Below are 25,763 nucleotides of genomic sequence, written 5' to 3' on the forward strand. Positions count from 1 at the left end.
TATAAAGTGATCAGAAACTTAAGTCATGAGACTAGTTTTTCTAAGGTAAGGTGCTTAATGTCTGCATTAAGAACACTTCGATAGATAATGTAGGATCTTCTGTTCAGTCTTTAATATTTTCATTATTATTTTATTTTCTCTTGTCCAGGAAAATGGAAATGGGAGTGTAGTAATGTCCTTCTAATACACCAAAAATAGTCAGAAGTTTGAAATCAGTGTTATGTATGTAATGAATACATACATAACTTCAATAATTAAAGAGGTTATAGCATCTTGTTTCACTACTATCAGAAGGGTGAAATATATGCCTCCCTATGTTCAGAAGCAACATGAAAAGAAAAATTTTGCTGAGTCCATTACTCAATAGCCTGACTCCATCTCTTGAACATCAGGAGATAATACAGAAATTGTAGTGTACGCAGAAGCTTAACAGCTGGTAAGACTTCAGTTGACAGTGTATTGGTAAGTTACTTTGAGATACTGAGAACACATCAGATTGCTAAAACACACAGAAATTTGGAGTCCTAGTACCTATTGCAACCTCCAGACCACAGAAAACTACTTTACTAAACTTTGTCATCCAGCTAAATTAGCTGGATTAAAACCACGACACATATTAATTAACTAAGATATAACTAGTGGCTTAAAAATTACTGCTGATGAAATGTAAAATATAGGATATCCAGGACTAGTAAAACGATCACATTAACATCAGACAGTTAAAGTCCTGATTTTTATTTAGTCTGAATAAGTAGGAGAAGCAGGAAGATACTCTGAAACAAGAGATACTCTTTTCCATAGGATAAAAAGAGAAAAAAACTCAAAACTTTTCCAAAGTCTGGTCTGTTCATCCCTTGACGTGAACAGAATGATGTTTTATAATCACTAGAGCTTGTGATATGCAACGATGTGTTACAACGCACAGTATTAAGATTTCACAAAGTAGAAGAGAGATTACTATTTACTGTAGGTTTTGTCAAGAGTTATGATTAATAATAAAATTTATGGAGCAAATGCGTCTAATCACCAGGAAAGTATACGAGCCCTGAAAGGATGGATCACACCCATGCAAGCAAGCTACAGCATATGCATTCAAGGACTACATACAGCATCACAGTATAGTAACATAGAAAGTATAGACAGTTTGCTCTTGTTACCCTGAAGTAATTTTCCAGAGCCTCTGGCCAAAGTCTGTTAGAAACAAGGCATGATTAACCCCAAGTTTTATGCACACTGACATTAAAAAGCATTATAAATGCTCAGTAAGCATTTTCTGACTTCAAAAACTCCAGGTACTCATAGACTGAGTATCATAGTAGCAAATAGTGCCACATGGTGTGCTTAGTCTGTTTAACAGGTAACATCAGAGGCAGGTTTGCAAGTATATAGACTGCAACTGTCAGCATGTCTTTGTTTATGCCTTTGCTCCAGTGCTTCCCAAAAGCTAAATGTACAAGAAAAGAAATAGCTAAGAACTGTCTATCCTTTTTCTTGACAAGAGGCGATACGAGGGCAATTATACAACTGAGTTGACTGTATGGAGCCAGATAGCCTATATTAATCTGTAAGCTTACCTTGGCATACAAACTTCAATTCCTTGGCATCTGTGACAGTGGTTCTTTTATCTGACCTCTTCTTTTCTGTCCGACGGTGGCTACGTCTTTTCTTTGTCTCTCCCCAAAGATTCGATCCACCATGCATGCTTGGGATGTTCAGAATGGCAATTCCTTCCAGAGAAATATTGATTAAGTCTAGCTGAATTCCATCACACTGCCAAAGGGAAAAAAAGAAGAGAGAAAGCAGTAGAGAAAGAAAAATCATAATGTTCTACCTATCAGATAATTTTCTTTGATAATTCATCATTCTTAACACTGTTAATGGTTTATTCAATGTTTACACCTAAGATACATACTTATATTGGGATAGGAGATAGGAACTGATCCTCATTCAGAAGGCAAAACATGATTCTTATTCAGCTCTTGATTGCTTGAGTGTGGGACCATTTGGTAGAGTCTTCTTGTTATCTGATATCTATTCATTGACCCAAGTGAAATATATTTGTAGCTTCGCTACAGCTATTAGCAGAAAAACTAAAAAAATTTCTATAGCAATAACTGGAGTTTTTTGTTGCCTGTTCCAGCTAACTGTCTGTCTTATGATTTTGCAATTCTAACACCCGAGTCCCTTCCACATAAAACTGAATATAAAAGTCTTTGCATACAGAGCGTATACAGCTTCATGGAAAAGGGTCTAAGCAGGCCCTGAGAGCACAGAACACCACACAGATACTAGTTTCAATCCAACGGCACAACTGTCACATTAGTGTAGGGCTGACTAACAACTCCTACTGGGAGGTAAGATAAGTAAAACTGGGTACAGCAAAATGCTGATGCAGCTACAGCATTTCTTATTCCAGAACCTCCATCAGCCAGTTCTCTGAAATATGCATCATTGCCAAAGGAAAACATAGGATACGGAGAGCTAAAGAAGAGGTATCAATGCTCTAAAAGCCTTACTGGACATACAGAAGAAATTTTACTCTGTGGGCTAGCACTTTCAGTGATGGAATCATTACTGTAGGGCATCTTGTGTCACTAGTGTGTATTTCTCTTGCTTCCTATAGCAAAACTGGACATTGAGGCATTTTATATATGTACATTCCTTTGCTAAATCTGGCTTCAAAATTGTACCTTATAAATGGACCATAATTTTCACTTCAGAAGAATGGTTCAATGACCTTATCAGCCTGTTCAGCATCTTCTCAGGTGGCAGTGGCCTACAATATTTGTAAACACAGTTCACCTGACACACATTGTATGAGATGTGTCTCATTTGATAGGATACACCTAGCCTTCACTGACTGTAATTTACTCAGGCTAAGTCTTCCTCCCTACCCGTATTGTTTTAGGATTAGGGGAAGCTCCTAACCCATATAAAACATAGCAAAATACTGAAGAACCTCCACAGAAGAAAAAAAGACCCAACTTCAGATTACTACAGTTTAACCTGCAGGTGGAAGGCAAAGCATCCTTACTCATTACTTTATCACTGGTTCATCACTGAACCAGCCAAAGCTCCCAGGATTCATATACTTGTACCCTGGCCAGAAGTAGATTAGCTTCATTCCTTACAACACAGCTAAAATATATAGCTATCCTAGCAAGTTACACACTCCTTATAGTGTACAGCAGCCTATTTTTAAAACATTAGATACTACTGCAACGTTCTGCAAGCCAGTAGGGGGTCCAGTCATGCATTTAAAACTGATTAAGGGTCTTAGTTTGTAATTCCAATATACAATAATCAGGAAGAAAACTGGAAAAATAATTAACCATGCTTCAGTAATAGTCCACTGACATCTTGCAGCTTGCTGCTCTGTGGGTCACTGGTACTTTTTCCTCTTTGCCTAAACCTTTATCACAGCTTTGAAGAAGAAAGCAAAGTACAACTCAAAAACAACTGTACATAATTACTTGTTTACCCTGAAACCTTCTGCAATCACAAAATAGAACTGTATTATAATGTATACTCTGCACCTTCTTAATTCTTCTAAGAAGAATCTAAATCTGGAGAGAGAACAATTTCAACATTAAGATTTCCGTTTCATATTTGCTCTTGAAGAATTACATTTTAAAATCTGTGTATTATATTCATATATAGAAAACTTTGAAGTCAAAAGACATATCAGGAAGTGAGTTGGTAGTTGTGGCAACTACTGTAATTGAAAGTGTAATTTTTTAATCACACTTTTCTTACAAGAAAAAAGGCATGGGTCTTCACTGTTATTTTAGAAGCAAATTTGTGGTTCCCCCCTATATTTTATATGTATTAAATATTAAGATGATTTATTTTACTAAAAATTCTGCTCATGTGTATGCTCACTTACTGCTATACATTCTAGATAAACAGATATTAATTTCATAATTAAAAGTAATCTTGTGTAAATACCCTGCAGGCCTCAATGAATCAAACACATACTGTGTGTCAGGCCTCCCACTGTCTTCAAGTGGAATGTACTGGCTGGATAATTAGATAGTACATATTTTTTAACCTTATTTGCATGCATATTATATCTTTTGCACATTGACAAGCAGCAGTAACAACAAAAGTCAGATTACCACAGGGAATTCCCACAAAGAAGTCTTCATTTCTTATAATTTGCAGCCTAAATTAAAATAATTTGATCTTTGACAAGGATGAAATGTCAAGCAGAAGGGGGTCCTCTACAAGCCACGGCCTGTGGCTTCTGAAATCTGCCTAATTTATGTCAGTCACTTCTTAATACATATTTAAGTATTACACGAGAAAGATGATAAATATGCAATCTGACACCTTTGGTATTTCCCTGCTGTTAATTTATAAAGGTCTAGCGTCCCCCAAACTGACTGGAATTATTTAAATAAAAGAAGAATTGTGAAATAGGATGGCGCAGGGTCTGGCTTCCATTTTCACTCAATATTGAACACAGCAGGTAGTACACTAAGACAATTATTTGACTAGGCCTCAGAATCCCACAGTGATGAGGAACTTTCTGAATTAGTAAAGGAAGATTTCTTTTGTTCATACACAGACAAGAAGTCTGTGCTACAGGTACCTCTGCGTTGTCCTAACACACTCATATGCTACAACAACAAAACACAGATGTGTTCTGCTCCTTTTCCTTTTATTTTTTTTTTTTTAAATTTCAAATAATGCAATTATGCTGCTAAAAATGAAAGCTTGATTTTAAAATGTGGAGCATGTCTACCTAGATTAGAAATAAACACTAGTGCTTCTAGTTCTTTTTTGCCTTCTTTCCTGTCCTCAGTCTCTTTTTGGACATTATCTTTTACACTTCATTCATTATATCAAATATTTTCAGATCATCTCTAAGATAAGAACATACATACCCATGCCTGAAAACAGCTGAGATTAAGGCTTTGCTGTGTAACCAAGTGCAATATCATGGAAGACTACGTGATCGTTTAAACTCATTTCCCCCACCCACTAATACCGGCTGGTACACGAGGCTTCCTCTGGCCCCATGATGCTTCTACAGTGTTGCAGGTATGGACCATGGCATCCTCACTTACACTGCATCTATGCCTACTCTCATTAAATACCCTTCACACACATTCCTTTTTTTTCTGAAATGGAAATAAAGTGTAAATGCTCTAAACTGTAAAATCTTAAGCCTCATTTACTGACACGTTATTATTATTATTTAAAAAAAATCCTTAATTTTGCCCTGTTTTTTTTCCCTTTAGAACCTTTGTTTCTTTTCTCAACTTCTTGGATCCCAATTTGAAAATAAAAACACATCTTATTCTGGGTAAGATGAGAATTTAGCATCCAAACTTTGTTCTGCGTCTTACACAGAGAAAATATACAGAACGTAAGAGACATGAATGTGTATCAGGAAAGTCAAGCTTAATTACGGTAGAAATCAAATATGGGGTTGAACATATATTTGTCAATAGAATGTTTGATCGCTGTCTCCCAGTTCAGAGATACAGATCCTTAATCTTCATGGGCTTTGTCCATCCAAAATTTAGCTGCAGAGCAATTGCATTATTTGTGCATCTTATTCGGAGTGAAGTGTGGTATCATAACATCAAGCTCTCATTTACAGCACCATCCCCAAGCAAGGGGCAGCAGGTTAAGAATCAGATGAAAACAGTGCTACTCCCAAGTGTTTATAATGTTCAAGCACAAAACATTAAATACAAGCATACTGGCAAGCATTGTTCATTTAAATGTAATTTACTCATTGTAAATAAATCTGTAACTAACTACCTCCTAACACTTCTTGTGTAAAGATTTTGTAAACTATTTCACCCATGCTTTTTGTTCCTAATTGTAGGACTAATGATAATGACCAGAATAGATGAAGTGAATATTAACGAACATGTCTCATATACTGGCAATGTAGTATTTTATCGGTAATAATAGTGTTATTGATACGAATTAGTAATAATCATACAACTGATATCATCAGCATCACAAACTTGTATGCATACTTGTTTGCTTTGGGATGGCAACATTTCATCATCCTTTCAATAGGCACAATTAGACGGTTTAAGATCAGATCTTAATATGTATCAGGCTATGTAAGATTTCTACCGGATGGAAATATTTTCTTGGGAAAGCCTGCTCTTCAATCTGTATTTAATCAAAAGCTACATTTACCTTGCAGTATATTCAAATCCAATCAAACCACATAAGCATTTCTTCCAATAAATAATCAAATTATTTTATTAGGCTACATGTATTTAAACCCGTATGTGTGAAGCACTGTTTTTGTTTGGTTGGTTGTTGTGATTTTTAGTTTTTAATCTAACATGTGGAGCATGTTTCCACTTTAAAAAGAAACATAACAGTGTAACAGGCAAGTCTGGCACAGGTCTTACAGTTTCAGTCTCAGTATTCTTTGCTACTGTTCTATTATCAGATCCATGGTCCCTCCAGATCATTTCAGACTTCGCCTTTCAGAACGCTTTGACCAGACTCTCATAGCTCTCACCATACCTCTCCAAGTGCCTCATGCTACTATACAAATATTCCATTGACAGTTTCTCATTTCTATTGGAAAGGAAAAGGACCACAATCCTCATGAGAAATGATTTTATTATTTAACTTAAATTCTCAGGTTTTTGCCTTTATCATTTCACATTTTTCATTTACTTAATTAAAAATATCAGTCCCCCAAACAGTTTGTGTAATATAGCCGCTTAGACTATCAGCCATCAAAGTAGCAGTGGCACATTATTATAAATTCCTATTTTGTCTGTAACTATCCTGTCTCTTTTCAGTTAATGTTCAATGTATAATGGAAAGATGACCCCTTGTGCAGAGAGAAAAGCTATTTAATGAAGGGGAATGATTCCAAAAAATATATATTCTTTAACCTTTATTCAGGAAAGTAAGTACAATTTTAGGGAATTGAGTTTTAAAGGTTATAAAAACTTGGGACCTAGAAATAATAAGATTTTTTTTTTTTATTTTAATCCTGCAGCAGCTCTCACTCCCTCTGACAGTCTTTCATTTTTCCATCTGACCTAGCCACACTCTCTATTGATTTCTAATGTTATATTTCACCTCTTGACCTCGTCTACTGTATTAAGACTTCACTAATCATCAAACTGAACTTTGTTCCAGTGTGCAGGGCTACACTACAAATAGACACGATAAAAATAATATTTTGGAATATAGGGTCGAAAGGATGCGCACTGCTTTGCCTTTTTGGATTCGGGCACTCTGCACCCTTGCTCCCTGCATTTCAGCCAAACTAGTGACATTTCAAGGATAAAGGCAACAATTAGTTTCTTACTTCTATTTCTACAGATTCATGCAGCTTCTTACAGGTGGCTGAGAAAGTTTCCGAAGTGCCAAATTCAAAATACCAAAATTTGTTCTTCATTCTGAAACAAGAAAAAAAGAAAAGAAAAAAGAAAGATCTTATTCACTATCAATATGTGACAAAAGTGATCATCCTGTCTTCCATTATAAGTAATGGCAAAGGCTTGGGAACATGTGACATCCCATTTGAAATAGATGAGCTCATAATTTTCAAAGCTTAAATGTTGGTGTCAAGTTGTATGATATCCCCTAAAGGGATAACAGGAATGTGTTGAACTGACAGGTTCAAATGTACCTTTGACTTTTCTTTTTCAGTGACTATCAGAATATTTTGTGTCACTTAACCGGTGACATGCCTCAGAAAAATGTATCGATTTTATTTCATGTCTTATACCTACTATACGATTTCTGATTCATGGTTAGAATCTCTATCCCACAGAGTACTAGAATGCGCAAACAGGGCCCTCCCATCATGAAGAGCCAAGACAAAAATGTAGCATGCCTTAAATTAGCTAAAGGTAAAAGTAAATGTTTATTGTTAACGATGACAGATGAGATATTCAAAGAAAAAAAAAAATTCCAGATCTAACAATCTTTAGACACTTTGCTGTAGGAGAGCTGTATTACTAGATAATTAACTCATAGACACATTTTAAATGGGCATTGGGACCTACATCTTGAAGTTCATTAACAGATTCTACAGAAAAATAAAACCAGATATAATGCTAACAAATTGCTTAGTTTATCACGACAGCAGGCAGAGATTACACTTTTTTCTTCTTAAATACATAAAGACTGCACTTCTGTTTTACCAGATTTATTGCATACTGTTAAATACAATCAGGACACCGGCAGTACCATTTCAAATAAGTATGTGCAGTTTTGTTGAACTCTCATGAGTAATTATTATTCTGCAACAAAACAAGAAGCTAAACTAAAAAAAAAAGACACTGAATCAGAATTCATTATTCACACTTAGGAACATATGAACACAGTTCATCCACTTGTATAAACTGTTCTCTGACACAGACACAGCACAGTGTGCTCGGAACTTGAAAATGACTGAGTTTGCATAGGCTAGAAGTGGAGAAGAGTGAAACGCCGATGTAGATGACTGTCAAACATGTCAGCAAAAGTACATATCCTAACCTTGGTACTTAGTTCAAATTACACATAGAAGTCTACTTAGTGGCTCTTAAAGTGACTTAATGGCTCTTAAGGTCACAAAGGGAGAAGGGGCATTATAGTACTGGCCATTCCCAGAAACCTGCTGGCACAAGAGCCAGCAATTCCTGGTGCAGTACCAGAGGTTTGTAAGCAGCCTGCACAGGGTGGGGAACAGAAAAATAGTAAGAAAGTGACACATTTTTGATGGAAAAAGTTACAGGCCTTTCCAAAGGTTTTTGCACAGAAAATGTGAAAATGTTTTGAAAAAATTTTTGAGAACCTGCTCTGGGATAAATGGCATATTCTCAAAAGAGCTCCAACAACCAGAAGGGCTCAGACCAGATTCAGCTTCAAGACTCCAAGAGTCTGTGAGTGGAAGTGATCTGATGTATGTGCCTTCTATACCTGTGGATTAGTTAGCACACTGACATGCTGACCTTGGATCAACTACTCTATTTATATCAATGTATATGAAGAAACGTAGAGCCCTTTAATTTCCAAGCAAGTGTGAACAAAGTCCTAAATTCCTGTTGGGTCCCTTTGGAAAATCTGGATGCAGCTATTTCCCCGTTACTTTCTACACAGGGACAACGAATAATGAAAAAATAAAAAAACCCTTATGTTAAGTATTCAGAAAAAGACTTCGACATTTCTTTGGATCCCATTATTGAGTAAGATCAACAAGCCTTTGCATCTTCTCCTTTGAGAGCCTTTGCTCTTGCTATTCAGTTATTTTTACCCCAAATGAAGCATATTTTCTTCTTCTTTACTGAAAGGCCTGCTTTAAATTGACTTATTACCACTGTATATAATAAACTCTTTGACTTGTACAGAGAGAAGACAGATATATTTTAGAGTCATTCAGAATATATTGTGTCAAATTCATGTATTTTGAGTTCAGCAAAACAAAACCCAGCATTGCCAGTGCACTCAAGGTTTACTAGAAAATTTAGATCTATGGTAGATTTATTTATTGTCACTGTAATATACCCTATAAGATTCTATTAGGCCAAAAAATGTAGTCTTGTGAGCTTGTCCTCCTTTCTCTAGTTGACTATATGTCTGTTTTTAAGGACAGAAAGACAATCTACTTGACAGCTTTTCCAGTACAAAGATAGATGTAGATACAAATAATTTTATTCTTAATTTTCAAAAGGATTTACCAACTCCCTTTACCAGCCGTGAAATAGATTAGATTGCATGTTTTTACCCAAATGCATTATATTTTTTATTGAACAGAAAATTGTACTAGAACTTTTCTTATGCATACAAAACAATGTTAAAGGTGAAGAAATCAGGACAAGTTACCCTAAAATTTCCATAAGCAAGACCAGTCTTACTATTAAATAAATAAAAAAAAAAAAAGTAGTATAGAAAAAAAAAATTTCTAATAATAAAAAAAATCTTTAAATTATTATCTTCCACTTACATTCCTCTTTCAAACAGGTGAAGCTTATCTGCTTATCATGACAGCAGCAAATAGTAGAAGAGTCCATCTGAAGATCAATGAACTCCTCTCATGGCCATTCTAATCTCTTTCAAAATGGTATAAATTTTAGATTGGTAAATAAATACATATTTAATGACAATTTTGAAGTGTTAAAACTGTAAGAAACTAAATCATGGGCTGCTGTCATGTCTGTTTTCTCTCTCTCCTAGAGGAGTTGGTGATTTAGACATGTGCCAACTTTTAATAAGAGATGACCAAAATAAAGATGAAGTCTGTTTCAGTAATAAAAAAAAAAGTGCTATACAGTAGCACTTTTCTTTACAACACTGGTTTTGTTGGAGTAGGAAAGGGAATAGATTATTTTACAGGAAAGCGTTTTTGCATATGCTTCAAAGTGCATAGCTAAACTCTTAAACAACTTTCTGTTTGAAAATACAATATAAATAAAACATCAGTCATGATTAAAGGCTGACCTATCTAATCCTGCTATTGGACTACAGTATGTCAAAATATATACAATCTATGGATGTAGGAACAACAAAACAAAAATGTACTTCAAGAGCCTAAACACCTTTTATGCTGGCAGTGTTCCACACTCGCAAATATTGGTCAATTTTCTGATAAGTGGAACGATCTTCTTAAACAGGGATGAAACCTATTGGCAAGACAGTATGGGAATGCTAACACAGCCATTTCTTACAGGGTTTCTAGACTGTGGATAGATGTCAGAAACTTGGATACATTCCTTGGAAAAGTTCAGGCTAATATTTGGTAATCAAGGCAAAATGATCAAAATAGTCTGTGATATGGGTTTGCTCCATTATCAGTTAATCAGAAACCCCCCTACTGCTAAAACTATTTTATATAACCTTTCTGATTAAGCAATTACAAGGCATGTCACTGAAAAATTGTCCTGTATCTAAATATGGAAATAGTAAATACTTTATTCTATACCTGAAGAGCATCTATACTTCATTGCAGTATGCACTCTGTCAAAATGTGCATAACAATGGACCAGCTATAGGCTGCTAATAAAAATTCACAACAAGGAAACAGGAGTATCTTTAAACTTAAGAAACAAATTCATATTCTTGTCTTAAGGGTCTATAGTTGGGGCAAGAACTTATTGCTACATTCGTAAGTTTGTCACACTTTCTACCACATTCTATTTACACTTCTTATTTATATTTACTATATTTATTTCCACATTAATTATGCAGTGTCAAGCGTCAATGACTTGAGCTAAAAATTTCTACATCAGTAAATTTCTGACTGCAATTTTTATAAAATTTCAGCTGAAATACTTTGACCATTTCTGAAAATGATTGGAGAAAAACATGTATATTTGCTTCTATTAAGTGTGTTTGATAACATATACTTTGAACTGTTTTAATACAGCTACACTTTCAGAGCAGAGATTTTAAATTTAGCACAAGGATGGCCTTGCATCAAGAATATGCCTCTGGCCATCTGCATGAAAATACATACAGAATTTAACTATATTATGACCATTTGGAAATACACTCTGGGAAAGCTTTGTTTTCAATATTCTCATATGGCAGAGAAAAAACAAATTTTAGTTCTAGTGCTATCATCTTTTATCATTTAACCTATACAAAGTATAGAGATTTCTACCCATGAAACTACCAGAATTCTTAATTCTTCCAAGGTAAATTCCTTGAAAAGTCCACTGCCAGGAAGCAATCTCTACCACAAATCTTGTGCAAGAACATCTGGCTCACGGACAAGCAGCACTTGATTTCCTCCATAAACTATACTGTTCCCCAAAATATAATCCCTATGCACTGCCTTCTGAATTTTTTTTTATTTTTTTAGAACCTATTCCAATTATGTTGCAGAAGTACTGATTTTTTTGTCAGTGATTGTCAAGAGTTGGTCTCAGTCTGTATCATAAATTCATACAGTTTCCAGCATAAAGCTCCCATTCTAAGAGCAGCATTCATGAACAACAGTGTACAGAATGTAATAAATTAAAAAAAAATAAATGCCATGGGAAAGAGAAAAAAAAGAGTAGGAAAGAATCCATATAGATGCATGCTTATCATCTCATTCACCACATTTCTGGATAGCGCTCAGAGCAACAGATTCAGGGTGAGTGTTTAAAAGGAACATGTCTTTCTGGCTCCCTTGTTCACCCTTTTGTCCTCTGTTCCTAGGAAATGTGGAATAACATGTAGAACCACCTCTGCAGGGAATCAAAAATACCAGAAAAGCATGCAGAAATGGAGCTGTGAGACAGGGCTGCATTTCCAGAGGAGAAACTGTGAAGAGTCCAAGGGGAGAAAGTGGTTGACAAGTATATGCGGGGAAAAAAAAAAAAATCATCATCAGGAAAAATAAAGGAATCAAGAAAGAGAAGAATGAGAAAAAGATAGGAACCTAATTTCAAAATGCATTGAAGTTCTGCAATGCTGAAAGAATGATGATAAAATAGAGAAGGAAAGTAAAAGAAAATAATCCTAAAGGATACCCAAGTAAAACGACACATTTTTGAAGTTTGAAAATAAGGATAATAAGGTCTAAAAATGAAACTGGGAGTATAGGAAACACCATGCTGGGAAAAAAACCTGAACATCTGTTCCAATATTCTGTCACTGACAGTGGTTAGTACCACAGACTTTGGAGAATAGTGTAAAACTCCATGTAGTATACAGCTGGGAATAATCTAGCTTTAAGGAAGGTTTATTATTATTTATGACTCTATCAAACAGAAAGAGGTTACATTTAGATTAGACATAAGGAAGAATTTTTTTACAATGAGGGTGGTGAGACACTAGAACAGGTTGCCCAGAGAAGTTGTAGATGCCTCCTCCCTGGAAGTGTTCAAGGCCAGGTGGGACGGGGCTTTGAGCAACCTGGTCTAGTGGGAGGTGTCCCTGCCCACGGCAGGGGGGTTGGAACTAGGTGATCTTTAAGGTCCCTTCCAACCCAAACCATTCCATGATTCTATGATTTTTAATTCAGTTTGTGGCCATTTACATCATGAAGCAATTAAAAAAAAAAAAAAAGAAAAAAGAAAAAAAGATTAGCCAAATTTGTGAGACCAATTGCCCCTTAGAAAAAAAAAAAGGTTGTTTATGTTAGTCTATGGCTGTGTCTATTAGAGTGTGGAATTTTGTACTGCATTAAAAAACCCTAACAATATAGAAGCCCTAGTGCTGGTTCCCAATGTACGGGCAAAAGAAGTCTGTATGGGAAAAAAGTTTTCCAAGGTGTGTCTGAAGTTGCTGCTTTTGGTTTACTGAGTCCCAGCCTGTGAGACATACATTCAAGAGCAAGTGAAATAAAATTTACAGCAGACTGTATGTCATGGTGATTGTACTTTGTCTTTCTGGTAATAAAATGTGCTGATACATTGGATTTTATCTAATTAAATAAATACTCAATATCTGATAAAATAAATAAAAGTTCAGTTGCTAACAAGTATTTTAATGTTTCGTACAATTCATTATAAAGAATATTTTTATCAAGTTCTATCCCTCTCACAGAAGTTTTCAACAGACAACATATTTTCCATCTTTCCTTACTGTTCATAAATCTATTATCTAGGTAATTTTATACTTAGGTAAAAATGATTTCATTGTAGCACATAATATATATTAATAAGAATGTATGACTTTTTCTAATGTTCTTCTTTTCTTTTCACTTCTGTCTTAACAATCATATAATTCCTGTTCTGCTTTATAATGAATCATACGCAAAGGTAAGGAAATAGCCAGTGGAGATGCACATCCATAAGAGATTTATGTGTGACTGGCATGATTTTAATAGAGACATCTTTGTCAATTTTTTCTTTTTCCATTACCAACTGTACTTATGGCAAATCTAAGTGTTAATCTCTTATGGCACATAGCATAAGCAGAGATTGCATAGATTAAGTGCAGAAAAGTTAAAATCCGAAAGAACAGTTCTTGTTTTACACAATAAATAGAATTTTCACATTATCATACAACAATACCATCTGTGGTTGGAAAGCTACCCCATAAAATCTTATACCATTAAGTAACACTCTGAGATGGTTCTTCCTGACATTTTAGTTGTACTGCTGCAAAGCTGCATTTGATTCCATTTTCTCTCATGCTTTATAATACAGTTCTGCACTGTAGCTCACACTTCTACATGCAGTTGGTCTGCAATCTCTGCTGTTCACCTGCCTGCCCCACTTCTCCAGCTCTCTGCCCCGTTCTCTCCTAATTGTCTGCAGTTCATTTCAGCTGTAACTACCATCCTTCCCCCTTGCCTGTTCAGTTCTAGTCCTGTTTTCAGCCATGCTCTCGTGGTCGACCAAGAACCCACTCCTGAACATCCTGCTCACTCTGACCAATTTCAGTAATAAACACAAATCATGAAGAGTTGCAAAAGGGCCTAGTAATACTGGGTGACTGGGGTATAAAAGCATAGATGACATTTAATGTGAATATATGTAAAGTGATGCATAGAGGAAAATAAAAACAATCCTAATTTTACAAACAGTGGTAAATTCTCAGGGACAAAGTCTTGGGTTTACGATAGTTGAATGAAGTGTTGGAGCAGTGTTTAGTAGCATTTGCATGAGTTGTGTTATGATGCTTAATACTATGTGCAGTTTTCCTCTCCCCAAGGGGGAAATTGGGGGGGGGGGGGGGGAGGAAAAAAAAAAAAAGAGTGTAATAGAACTGGAAAAACTATAGAGAAAGAAAGTGGGAACAATCAAAATATTGCAACATCTTCTGAACTGTTCAGATTAGAAAGGTGATAAATAAGAGGGAGATAATAGGGTTCTCCAAAATCATGTATGCCATGGGGAGGATGAATAGGGTATGGCTATTCACCCTCTCCCAAGAAAAAGCTAGGACCAATGAGAAGGACCTAGGAGGCAGTAGATAAAACAAACAAAAGGTTTCTTTACACAGTATACAATTAAGATGCTAAACTCTGCAACAGGACGCTAAAAGTTTACATCAGTTCAAAAATTCTTTGAGAGATTCATGGAAGAAATAGCCACTGAAGTCCAGATTACAAAAGCACCACAAATACAGAAATATCTTACATGTTACCCAGTTCTTCTCTTCTTAGACTTATTCGTAGATGGCTCTGAAGAACGAACACCTGTCTAGATAACCTTTTGGCTGACACTGGATAGGTATTTTTATGTTCATATGTTCCTGGTCCCAAGCAGATTTCCTCTTTTCTCTTACTAGCTCTGCTTGATTATTTCTCCTCAATAAATGTCTCGCCACCCATTACCACTTCTTATCTCAGGCTCCAACTATACATTTGGATTGAAATACTAGTACAGACAGTCCAGCTATGGGTAACAGTCAGTGCACACACTCCAGTCAGGTACTGATGTTCCCAAACATCATCTATTATCTGTGTATTTGCAGACAAAAGGTGCAACAAATTCACTGGAGGTCTGTGCACTGTTTCCTGATTTTGTTGGGCTACTGATTAGAATGTAATTTGTCTAGTTTTTTGAGAGAAATAGTAGTCAGACTGGAAGTGCTGTCTCTGCTAGGGCTACCAGAAAAAACATGAGCAAAACCAGGATGATAATCGTATCCATAACCCACATTCTTCACTTAATAGCTGTGAAGCCTGTTCTCATTGAATCAACTACGATGCCTTTCTCACATACCCTTCTTACACTACAGACTCCTGTGGAGAGAAGCCTAACACTAACACTGATACAGAAGAGAAACTTATCCTAAAATACAAGTAAAAATGTCCATATTGAAATAAAAACAACACACTCCAATAATTTTAAGAGCCTCAGAGGATGTGCTAGGTACTATAATGCAGGAGGAACCTGGTAACTTTTGAGCTGTGTCTCAGGCTGCATCTGTTTTGTGCCAACATGCAACAGGATTTTCCTGAGAAAAAAAGATAATATATTTCTCCTAGAGTTATAGAAAAGTGGTACACTCAACAGAGACAAATTATGGGAGGTTAACCTACAGCACCTGATATAAAACCAGCTATTATAAAACAGTGTGATACTTGACTGATACAGTTTACAAGATATTCCTTCACGTAAGAGGGTACTCTTTGCAATCTGTGATAGAAATACCTGTTTTAAATAAGGAATTCTGACACTTGCTTTTGAATATATTGTTTCAATGACAGTTATTAGTAAGACCAAAAAACCACACAGTATAGTTTCTCAAAATGTTTACTTAAAAAGTATCTTCATTATATCTGTGATTTAATCTGTCATTTTGCCCCACTAAATGAACATTCCTGTAACACTTCTTAAATCCTTTGTGTCCATTCCCCATCATGAAGATTTCTGCTCTTAACATTTTACTTATTTTTATCCTCATATTTCTCCTCAGTTTCTTTCCCAAATTCCCCAGTCTTGGGAGCAGATGCTGAGGCACCAATGACTCATTAATCTGAAGAGGTTTTTTATCATGAACAAAAATAAAGCCTATAAACAGTTCCACATTTACCAGCCTTGGTCATACTAGAGAACCAATGAAGCTCTTTCTGAAAAAAAAAAAAAAAAAAAAGCCCTCTCTGAATATGTTATAATAGACCTACTATCTCAGAGCAAGGTCATAGACTTTCACATTCATCTTTAAATTATGTCAGACGAATAAAACAATTTTCCTTCCCCTTACCCACTAATATGGATATGTAAAAGCAGATATGACACTGAGTAGTACTCAAATTAATGAGACCGTTGTTAAGGCAGTTCAGAGGTTCAGGGACAGGTTTGCAAGGAGCAATCCCTCACTGGCTGCTTCACATGCACAATTGTAGCTCTGTTTTAGAAAACAAACGAACAAACATACAAACCAGTTTTGTTTCCCTGTAGTGCAGGTGATTATTTGTAATTAAATATTCTTCTTCTCTACCCAATATTTTAACTCCCACTGAAAAACCAAAGTATCTGAATATTGCTATTCAATTCTTGCCAAAAAATCCTTCCATTCCATTAAAATACTCGAAACACCATGCTTTATACCCTTCCCAAGTAGGACACAGTTAGGAGATTAAGAAAAAAAAAAGAAAAAAGTAAGCAACCAAATTCTGTAAGTGAAACAATGAGCAGCTCTTCTGTGAACACACAGGAGAAACATCAGACTGTGTAGGAGAAAATCTTTGACAAAAACTTTTCTCCTTAGGATCCCTCCAGAAATATTTAAACCTGACAGGATTGGGGACAGACTCTGCCTGTCTGACTGGGATTCACAGGACTTCAAACTTTTTTTTTTTAACTGAAAGAGTACGATTATGAGTTTAAGAAGCCTCACCCTTTTCAAGCTTCATTGCCTCCTGATTCCACCCTTATGAGAAGACCACTTCTAAGAATGAGATGGTTACCCTGGGATTCAGCTTAACACCATACTTGGGCATGTCAATGCATTTGTCTACCTGTGAAGTAGACCGCTGTATTCCCATTGAAGATAAAAGACATCTACTCAGTGGAACTGAAGGTGTGATTCACCAGGTCTGAGTAAGCAGAATTGCTCTCCAGGCTTCATTGAGAGAAATAACTGGCTCTCTACTAACTACAGTGAGAGCATTGACATCTAGTTCATGTGTATGCAGACACCTTTTGAGTCTTACATTGAGTTGGCTAATCTCAAATGGAAAACCTGTCTTGTTTCAAAACTCTTACACCTAGATATAAGACCCCCTCCCCCCAAACCCTGTAAGATAAATGAAGTCTCATTACTTCTCATTTCACTTGCTAAAAGAGGATTTAAAAACCATACCCTTACAAGTATTTAGGTGGGACAAGGCACTAAGCATCCTTATATGTAAGGCTTTTAGTGACTTACCACAGAAGAACCCAGGATCTGAAGCCAGTCCACCTGTGTTCCCTGTAGCACCTTAAATGCAAAAGGCAACATAAGCTGTCCCTTCCTCTCTAGTCACATCTTCTAGGAATTTTTAAATAGGCATATAAACTATTTTACTCTCCAGGAAATGCATGGACACTGTGCTACCTCATTTCCGACAGAAGGGTTACAGCACAGCTGCCAGCTCTCAGGTGCACACCATTCAGGAGAGAACAGGCAAGTGAAACATGTGGACCAAGTTTTATTTACTGTGAAACAAAAGTTCGCAGCTATTAAATAACAGTACATTCCTTTCTACTTTGTAGCGTAGGATGGGATGAGTTTTCTTTTAAAAGGCCACCAATTTTTTAGAAACCTGAAAATATTAAAATTAATGCTATATTTGTGAGTCTATATTTTTAGGCAACGTTTTTTTCCCTGAAAATTGAACACAGTCATCAGCTGTGGTTAATTCTGTAAATGTGCAGAGACTTCAGAATGCATTTTCAGTGTGACAGAAGGTTTTTACTTAGTAGAAATCAGGACTTAGCATTGAAAATGCACATGGTAGCTATATAAATAATAAATTTTACTACTATAACTACTTAGCACCTTACCTTTCAAAATACAGATTTAGAAAACTTTCTGCACTGCACAGCACCTAAAAGGATGAGGCAGGCTGCCAGGCAGAGAGTAAACCTAAGAACAGTGTAGTGGTTTTGCTCCTCTGTACAAAGCTATGTGACAAAGAGTCATTCCACCAAAAGTACTGTTGGACTATCAGCAAATAACTGCTATGCACCTGGCATGTCATTGTTTCATTTATTAGAATGCTGTAGTGAGAACAAATTTTTTAATCCCTGTGCTCCATTACAATTTAAAATACATGCAATCAGAAGAAATCAATTAATTTTCAAAAGCATACTTAAATCTGTAAAATGGTTCCCTATGTGCCTTCTATGGAACGTGCCGGTGATTATATACTTTCCACTTTGGGGAAGTCCATAGATATAGACCCTTTTCACAGGGATACAGACGAAGATCACTTCAAGAAATCTTCTGCCTTGCTAATTTTTGGATAATCGTATGCTGCAGGAATGGTAAATTTAGCACCGATGTCTAGTAGAATTCTTTTCTGCAGCCAGAGAATTGGTGAGGAATCAACCTTTATGGGTGATAATTCTAAGCTATCAAGTAAGCCTAGTAATTAGACCAGCGCTTCTGCCTAAATTATATTTGTCTTGTTCAGTACCTTCAGTTTTACTTATACTACAGCTCCATATTGCATTTCTAATCATTACTTCACCCCAGCTTTTTAAAATCTCTCACAGCTCCATGCTACCAGCTGTTGTTTTCTTTCCTAATGCACTTCACTTGCAAGGAAAAAAAAAAAAAACAACAAAAAAACCCCAAATTCAGATTTCTTTGAACCTCATCCTTACTCACTGCTTTTCAGCTCCTGAGACAAATGGAAGCAATTGTTCTTTGCTTTGAAGTCAGTAATAATTTAGGACTTAAGCTTGATAAAGAAATCAAACATAGTCAATGAGGATACTGTCATTTGGAGACATTGATCTGATTTCTTCAAATTTGCAGGATTCCAAAGACTGGTTGACTTGAAAACTGCACCAGTTTAACTGGTTTTCCAAACTTAAACAAACAAGTACAGATTGTTTGGTGTATGCTGTTAAATTAAGAAATGGAAATCAAAGGAGCTACTCATATATAGAGATAAAATGAAGCACTTGAAAATTTTGCAGGATTTGGACTCTATTTCAGTATAAAGCTTCATAATTTTAGGTTAGTTAATAATTTTCTAACTGATCTAAACTAAGTCAGATTAAGCCACTCTTAAATGAAAGTTAAAATATATCTACTCTATTGTTTGTTCCAGTTCAATCATTCTATAGATTGAATTTAAAAAGTAACAAGACAAACCAGACAAACCTTATATTAAACTGGCACAATTTTTTTTATCTAGACATGTTATTTGATGTACAGAAGACATCAGCTGCACATCTTTCATTAACATACATGCATAGCTTTTTGTGAACTGTGAACATATCAGTAAGGAAATACAAATTATCAGCACATAAAATGCTGCTTCAGAGTTTACTGTAGTTACATGAGAACTGCAGGTAACACTTCCACTGATACCCGTAGCTGTATAAAGCTCACAGAATTTAGCTTGCAAGCTTGGCTTTCTTTGAAAAAAAAATCTTAACAGTTTTTTTATTAAAGTATATAAGCTTAGCATGTAAAACAGGTCTTCAAAATCTATTCTGCCACAAGCTTTTCAGGGCTCAAGAAAAGTAATAAACCCCGTAAAATATAGTTCTGTAATATTACGTCTGAGAAAGGGCAAGTGAACTGTTCCAGATCTTAACAAACAAAAGAGCTCAGAGAAACCATGTATGAGACAGTCTAAAATTTTCTGCTTGGGACTTCAGAATAGCATATACTAAATTCTTAAATAAAAGCTTAGCATGCTGACTACAAAAGAGATGCTTTTAAAAAATAGGGTGTACCAAACTTTTTCAGCTTTTCAGTTGAGAACGTACAGTAATCCATCATTTTTCATTTTAATGTTGAGTGAAGAACTAGGATGAAGTACACGCTGAAATTCTCAGCTTTCCTGTAGTTTCTCTGCATCAGTCTACAAGTACAAAGGGGCAGTAAAAATTATTGTTGTACAATATATAACAAAGTCCTAATGACTCTCACCTCACAGTAAAGCAATTTTTCTGTTGTTTAGAGGCTTGGCCAGAGAAAGGGAAGGTACTGGAATATTTCTTCTTTCCATCAGTTTTCAGCTATGTAGCATGGTGCCAAGGCTGAATCAAATGTCTCGGTGTAGGATTAATGATTTAGCTGGTAGGAGAAGTGGCATAAGGCACACACAGGATTTGAAATAAAACTTTCAGATTTAAAAGATCCATATTTGCACATTTTTGTGAGAGCCCTAGAGCTGACTGTAATTATAATTTTCAGGTAACAGGTACAGGTTTCTGTGTTAAGATAAGCAGCACATTAACCAAGTATAACTCCCTTCAGAGAAGGGGGTGGAAAGGAGGGAAAAAGCCAAGCCTGTTTAGTGAAAACAGCACTGTTTTCAGTAGACCACAGAGGCTATTATGTTAAGGCAGAACCGTGCAATGCTTTCTGAAAAAAGGTCTTACCTTTGCAAGAGGACTTCAAAAAAATGTTCCGGCAGAATTTTCCTAAGTAGTAATTATAGACTATGTGTTTGTAATTAATATAAAATTATGGCTTTATCTCCACATAGGAATATTATTAACATACCAGTTCTACTTTTGTAATTTCCATGAGAAGAGGCCAAAGAATGATTTTGGTAACCCATCTACTACATTCACAACCCTAACACACCTGACAGTCTTTTGTATAAACCTAAGTCATTTTCCAGACAGGTTGTCTCTAGAAAATGAACATACTATTTTTCTTTAACTGTGTCTCTATATGTGGCAGTATGCTCAGAAGCATTTCTTAAAGTTTGTTGAATTTTGAAAATACTTCATTCGAGCATCTTAGCTTGCTTTTTCTCTGAGTTGTTCTTGCAGCTAGATATTTGCTCTGAGTATGAAGTATCATGGGCAATTGTCACGTGATAAATTACTGTTTTCATGCATCAAATATTAAAGCTGCTCACAACTGACCTTGAGCACCACTTATGATCCGACAGCCGCGGCCCTTTTCTAAGTCAGCAGGGTACAGCTGGCACAAATTCAGCCGAGCAATCAGATTCATACCCGTTCGCAAAAGTTGGGACTTTTAAATGTGCTGTGTCTCACGTAGCACAACCGGAGGCTTGACCACTCTTGAGAAAAGTGTCCAACACCTGACCATTCCTATCGAGGAGTATTACCTGATCACATTGATTTGCAGCAAAGTATTTCTCAGTAAGTATTTCCACTTAACATTTACTCTCAGGGAACCTGTGTAGTGGGAGATATTTACGAGTTGCTTTCAGCTTAAAAATAAATCACCTCTAATTCCTCTAAGCGAAATCAATCAAAAGTCTGTAAAAAATGGACTGGTTGTTTGGTCGATTCTGGCAGAAAAGTAAACAGCACTTCAGCTTTTCTCCACCATTAAGGTCTAAATGGCCTAGAAAGTAAATCAATATCTCCAGTCAGCCTTCTGGCTATTGTTTAGCCAGTAGATATGGATTTTCTCTAGCTTACTGCACTCCTTTGGGACTAACCTGTAATCCTCAGAGAGTAATAATAAGTTCGTTATCTAGTTCAGCTCTCTGTTGTACATTTAAATGGACCACATCCATCAGCAGCACTTGTTAAAGTTAAAGGACAATGACATCCCATTCAACCTATTTCACAGTGAAATACTTGCAATACCTGATGGAGAAAATAATTACAAAAATCTTATTTGTTGTCAGGTTATTAAAAATGAAATATCACAAATGACATAAACAGTAAATAAGGTTTTTTCTTATATATGTAACATTGTTTCTTCATTAATGAATTAAATTGTGGTGAAGTTTATTTCTCTCATACATCATGCAATCTTTCATTATTCATATCAATCTGTTTCAAATATTTCTGGTTAAATACTGCTGCAAAGCAGGCAGCTGTCAGAACCAATCAGTAATTTTTTTTCATTCCTGAGCTACCAGATGTTTGCTGGACTAAAATGATTTTCCCTCCCTCTACCTAGGAGTGCATAAGAAAGCTCTCTCATTTTTGAACACAGAAGTTTTAAAAGGCTGTACTCTCGGATCACAGAATCTGTGCTGTGCTCTCTCAGCCAGGGAGAGTTACAGTCTCTGATCTGAGCACTCTGTTTTATTGGGTACACACATTTTCTCTGAAAAAGATATACAGTCCATCACAACATGACAAACGAAACATTATTTTTACAGCTTTTACACTAAGTATTTTAAAAAAAACAAAACCCAAACTAGTAGCTATTCTCTAGATGCTCTGAGTATTTAAAAAAACAAACACTTACTAGTTGCTGTGACTAGATCCATACTGTTAATTACGTACACGAAGACTGCTGTCTGCTGGGGAATGTGCTGCATTTTATCTACAGCCTCATACTCAGCCCTCAGAGGGGTTACACAAATACACATAAGAGTCACAGCCACAACTGCCACACTGCCATAGGTTCTTTCCACTAATTCAAGAATTATTATGAAGAATAAAACAGGAAAAGAAGTGGGGGCTATGGCTCTATTCAGGCAAGTGGTTTGAAGACCAATAGTTTCTATAATAAGTAACCATTTTTCTTTCAGAATTGCCTACCCAGACTGCAACCACATTTATGTGAGTGACAGTCTTCAAAACAAAAGGAGCGTTGACAGAGTCCTAAATAAAGATTAAGGAATTGATCCTTAAAATGGATCATCTAAATTCCGAGGTTAAGTTCAAACAGCAATGCCGTATGGAAGGACAAACGAAACTTTATGACAGAGGCAATTCCCAAAATGCAGCTTCTCTCTGGTGAGCTGCTTGTTGGTACGGGGATCACCACTAGGTGACAGCTAGAGAGCACCCAGAGTTCCCCTGTGATTTTTCCTCTATAACAACTTTGCTCTGTTTCTAAAGCAATTCACTTGGTTTGGTGAAGCTTTTTAGATCACTCCACACAGCACTGTAATGAAAATCAATAGAACTTAAGCTCCTATGTACATGTCACTTTGAAAATAGCTATTAACGTTGTGTGAAATAATGTTTATACACCTTAAAAATGGAGCCTTAAAGTCTTCTGAATGTCACTAATCTTTGGCAGATAATGAGGTCTGGTGAAAAGACAAGTCAAAGAAATCAAAGCCACAGAATGGAGCACCTGAAAAAGCATCAGAAAAGGTGTCCTTCCAAAATACTTCACAAAAATGGTTCTTGTCCTTTCTCTTTTGGTATGCAAGACATAAATTAAATCTCTCCTCTCTTCCATAGGATTTGGGGGTTCACATCGATCTAAGAAACCAGTGATATGCAATTGATATTCTAGGAGAGGGTATTTGTTTTCTTTTGGTATTCTTATTGTGGGATCCTGTTCCTCTTGTTATGTTTGTTCTCAGGAAGCTGTAGTGGCAATGACTTGTGAGACAATTCTTTCTCCAGTTCATTATGCCTACTGATGAGCATTTCTATTTTTCATTCCTACATCAAATCCACCTACTTGCAGCTTCTGTGCCTTGTAATACCTTCATCAACTAAACCAAACAATATTTTACAATTAAATAACATCTCATGCAGATACTTGCTATGATCATCTCATAATATAATCTTCTCCTTTTTGTGATGAATGATTAAGATTCAACTGTTTCATGTCTTTTTCTCAACTTTTAACAATATTTGCAGCTTTTTCAGAAACCTTTGCAATTCTCACTGTTCTTTTTAAAGGCTGGACACTAAAATTGTATACATCACCACAGCAATGGTCTCACGAACACCACATAAAGTTTAAAGAATGACCTTCCTACATATAAGCCTCATTCCCCTGCTCATAAAGCCAAAAATCATATCTGCTCTCCGTGCCACAGAACCACCCTCAAAAGCTCCTGTTCAGCTCATTACCAGGCATGACCATTTAGTCCTTTCCAGAGACAGTGTTCTCTAAAATAAAGTTCTTCATTCCCCACACATGATCTACATTTGTGATTTCCAGATGTTTGACCCTACATTTAACTATTTTAAAAACATGCTTAGGCCAATTCATGCACACAACTGTTATTGAACTTTCTGAATTATTATTTACCACTCTTCCAATTTTTATAAGATGAAAACTTTGCTAGCAATGTTTTCTTACAGCTCTCTGACAAAGACATTATGTTACACTGTAAGAAATAAATACTTAATTCTGTATAAATATTTTGGACATAAAATATATAATAGTGGTTATAACTATGGATTAGCCTGTGTAGGCTGTACATTTTTAGTTTGCATAACACACTTACAAGAAAGTACTAGAAACAGAATATACATAAAATGAGTGTTGGCTTTCATGTAGCATATTATAGGCTCCTTCCAATCAACATAGTTTAAATCTCCTGTTACATTAAAAAATGCTAAAACCTAAATGCTGTTAAAAAAACTAAAACCTTTAGATATTTCTTTGAAATAATATCTTCTCTGTTCAGTTTTGTCTCCTTATCTTACTCCTATTTAACAATGGTTTTGTGCAGGAACTAAATGCTCTTCAAAAACTGCATAATTTGATAATTATTTTAGGCATTTGTAATACTCTCATATCCTAATAGCTGGTAAGGGAACTTGCACCCTAACATCTTGTATCTAGAATGAAATCTGACCCTGCTAATTCAAAAGTAAAATTCACACCAACTTCAATGAGGTCAGGATCTCAGTCTTGATCTTTCAAGGCATTAATCTAATACACTCTTGAAAGTCTGATTTTAGCAGTGTTCTTTACGTTGTATAATGCATATGTTTGTAAAACTTTCTTTCCTTTGGTTTTAGCCAGAGAGCAAATTAAAAAAAAAAAAAAAATCAATTTGGTTATTTTTAAATGTGATTATGTTAAGAAAATGAGCTCTATATAAACATTCTCTTATTTCTTCACTCATCTGCTCCTGCTGTCTCTTGGGTCTAAAGCTGAACATTTTACCCAAATGCTGGGACTCTGGAAAGTGAGTTCTTTTCAGAGCTTTGCTGATGAGGTGTAATGAGATACCCAAAGTTACCCATAGTTAAGAGTTTAAGTCAATGATTGAATTTTCAGAGCTGATCACCATTCTCAGCTGATCAATATAAGAGCAGAAGTTTCATGTTACAGACAAAAGAGAAAATGAGCAGTCTCACCAATGTACATAAAGCACCATGGCATCAACAAAACAGAAGCATTACAAGTGCTAGCAATTATCAGAAGCAGTGGCAACAAATCTGCCTGATGGAAATGGTTTTAAAGTTGAGGTAAATAGACTTTCCCTAATGCAAAGACCTCACAGGAAGCCCAACTTCAAGATGCTCCTGTTTTTCTTTGCTGTGCTTAATGCTGTGGCATTTATTCTATGAGAC

General features: G+C 35.8%; 1 protein-coding gene across 4 annotated transcripts in view; it reads right to left on the reverse strand.

The window, feature by feature from the left end:
• DGKB (diacylglycerol kinase beta) overlaps positions 1 to 25,763 on the reverse strand; it is a 356,999-nt gene that overhangs the window by 77,854 nt on the left and 253,382 nt on the right. For all 4 annotated transcript variants that reach the window (XM_074836682.1, XM_074836664.1, XM_074836674.1 and 1 more), the window contains 2 exons: positions 7,310 to 7,400; positions 1,575 to 1,770 (listed from right to left, as the gene is read on the reverse strand). In XM_074836682.1, the coding sequence (XP_074692783.1) occupies positions 1,575 to 1,770; positions 7,310 to 7,400 (287 nt within the window). The remainder of the gene's footprint in view (positions 1 to 1,574; positions 1,771 to 7,309; positions 7,401 to 25,763) is intronic.

Source organism: Strix aluco, chromosome 1 (genome assembly GCF_031877795.1).
Source record: "Strix aluco isolate bStrAlu1 chromosome 1, bStrAlu1.hap1, whole genome shotgun sequence".
Lineage (NCBI taxonomy): Eukaryota > Metazoa > Chordata > Aves > Strigiformes > Strigidae > Strix > Strix aluco.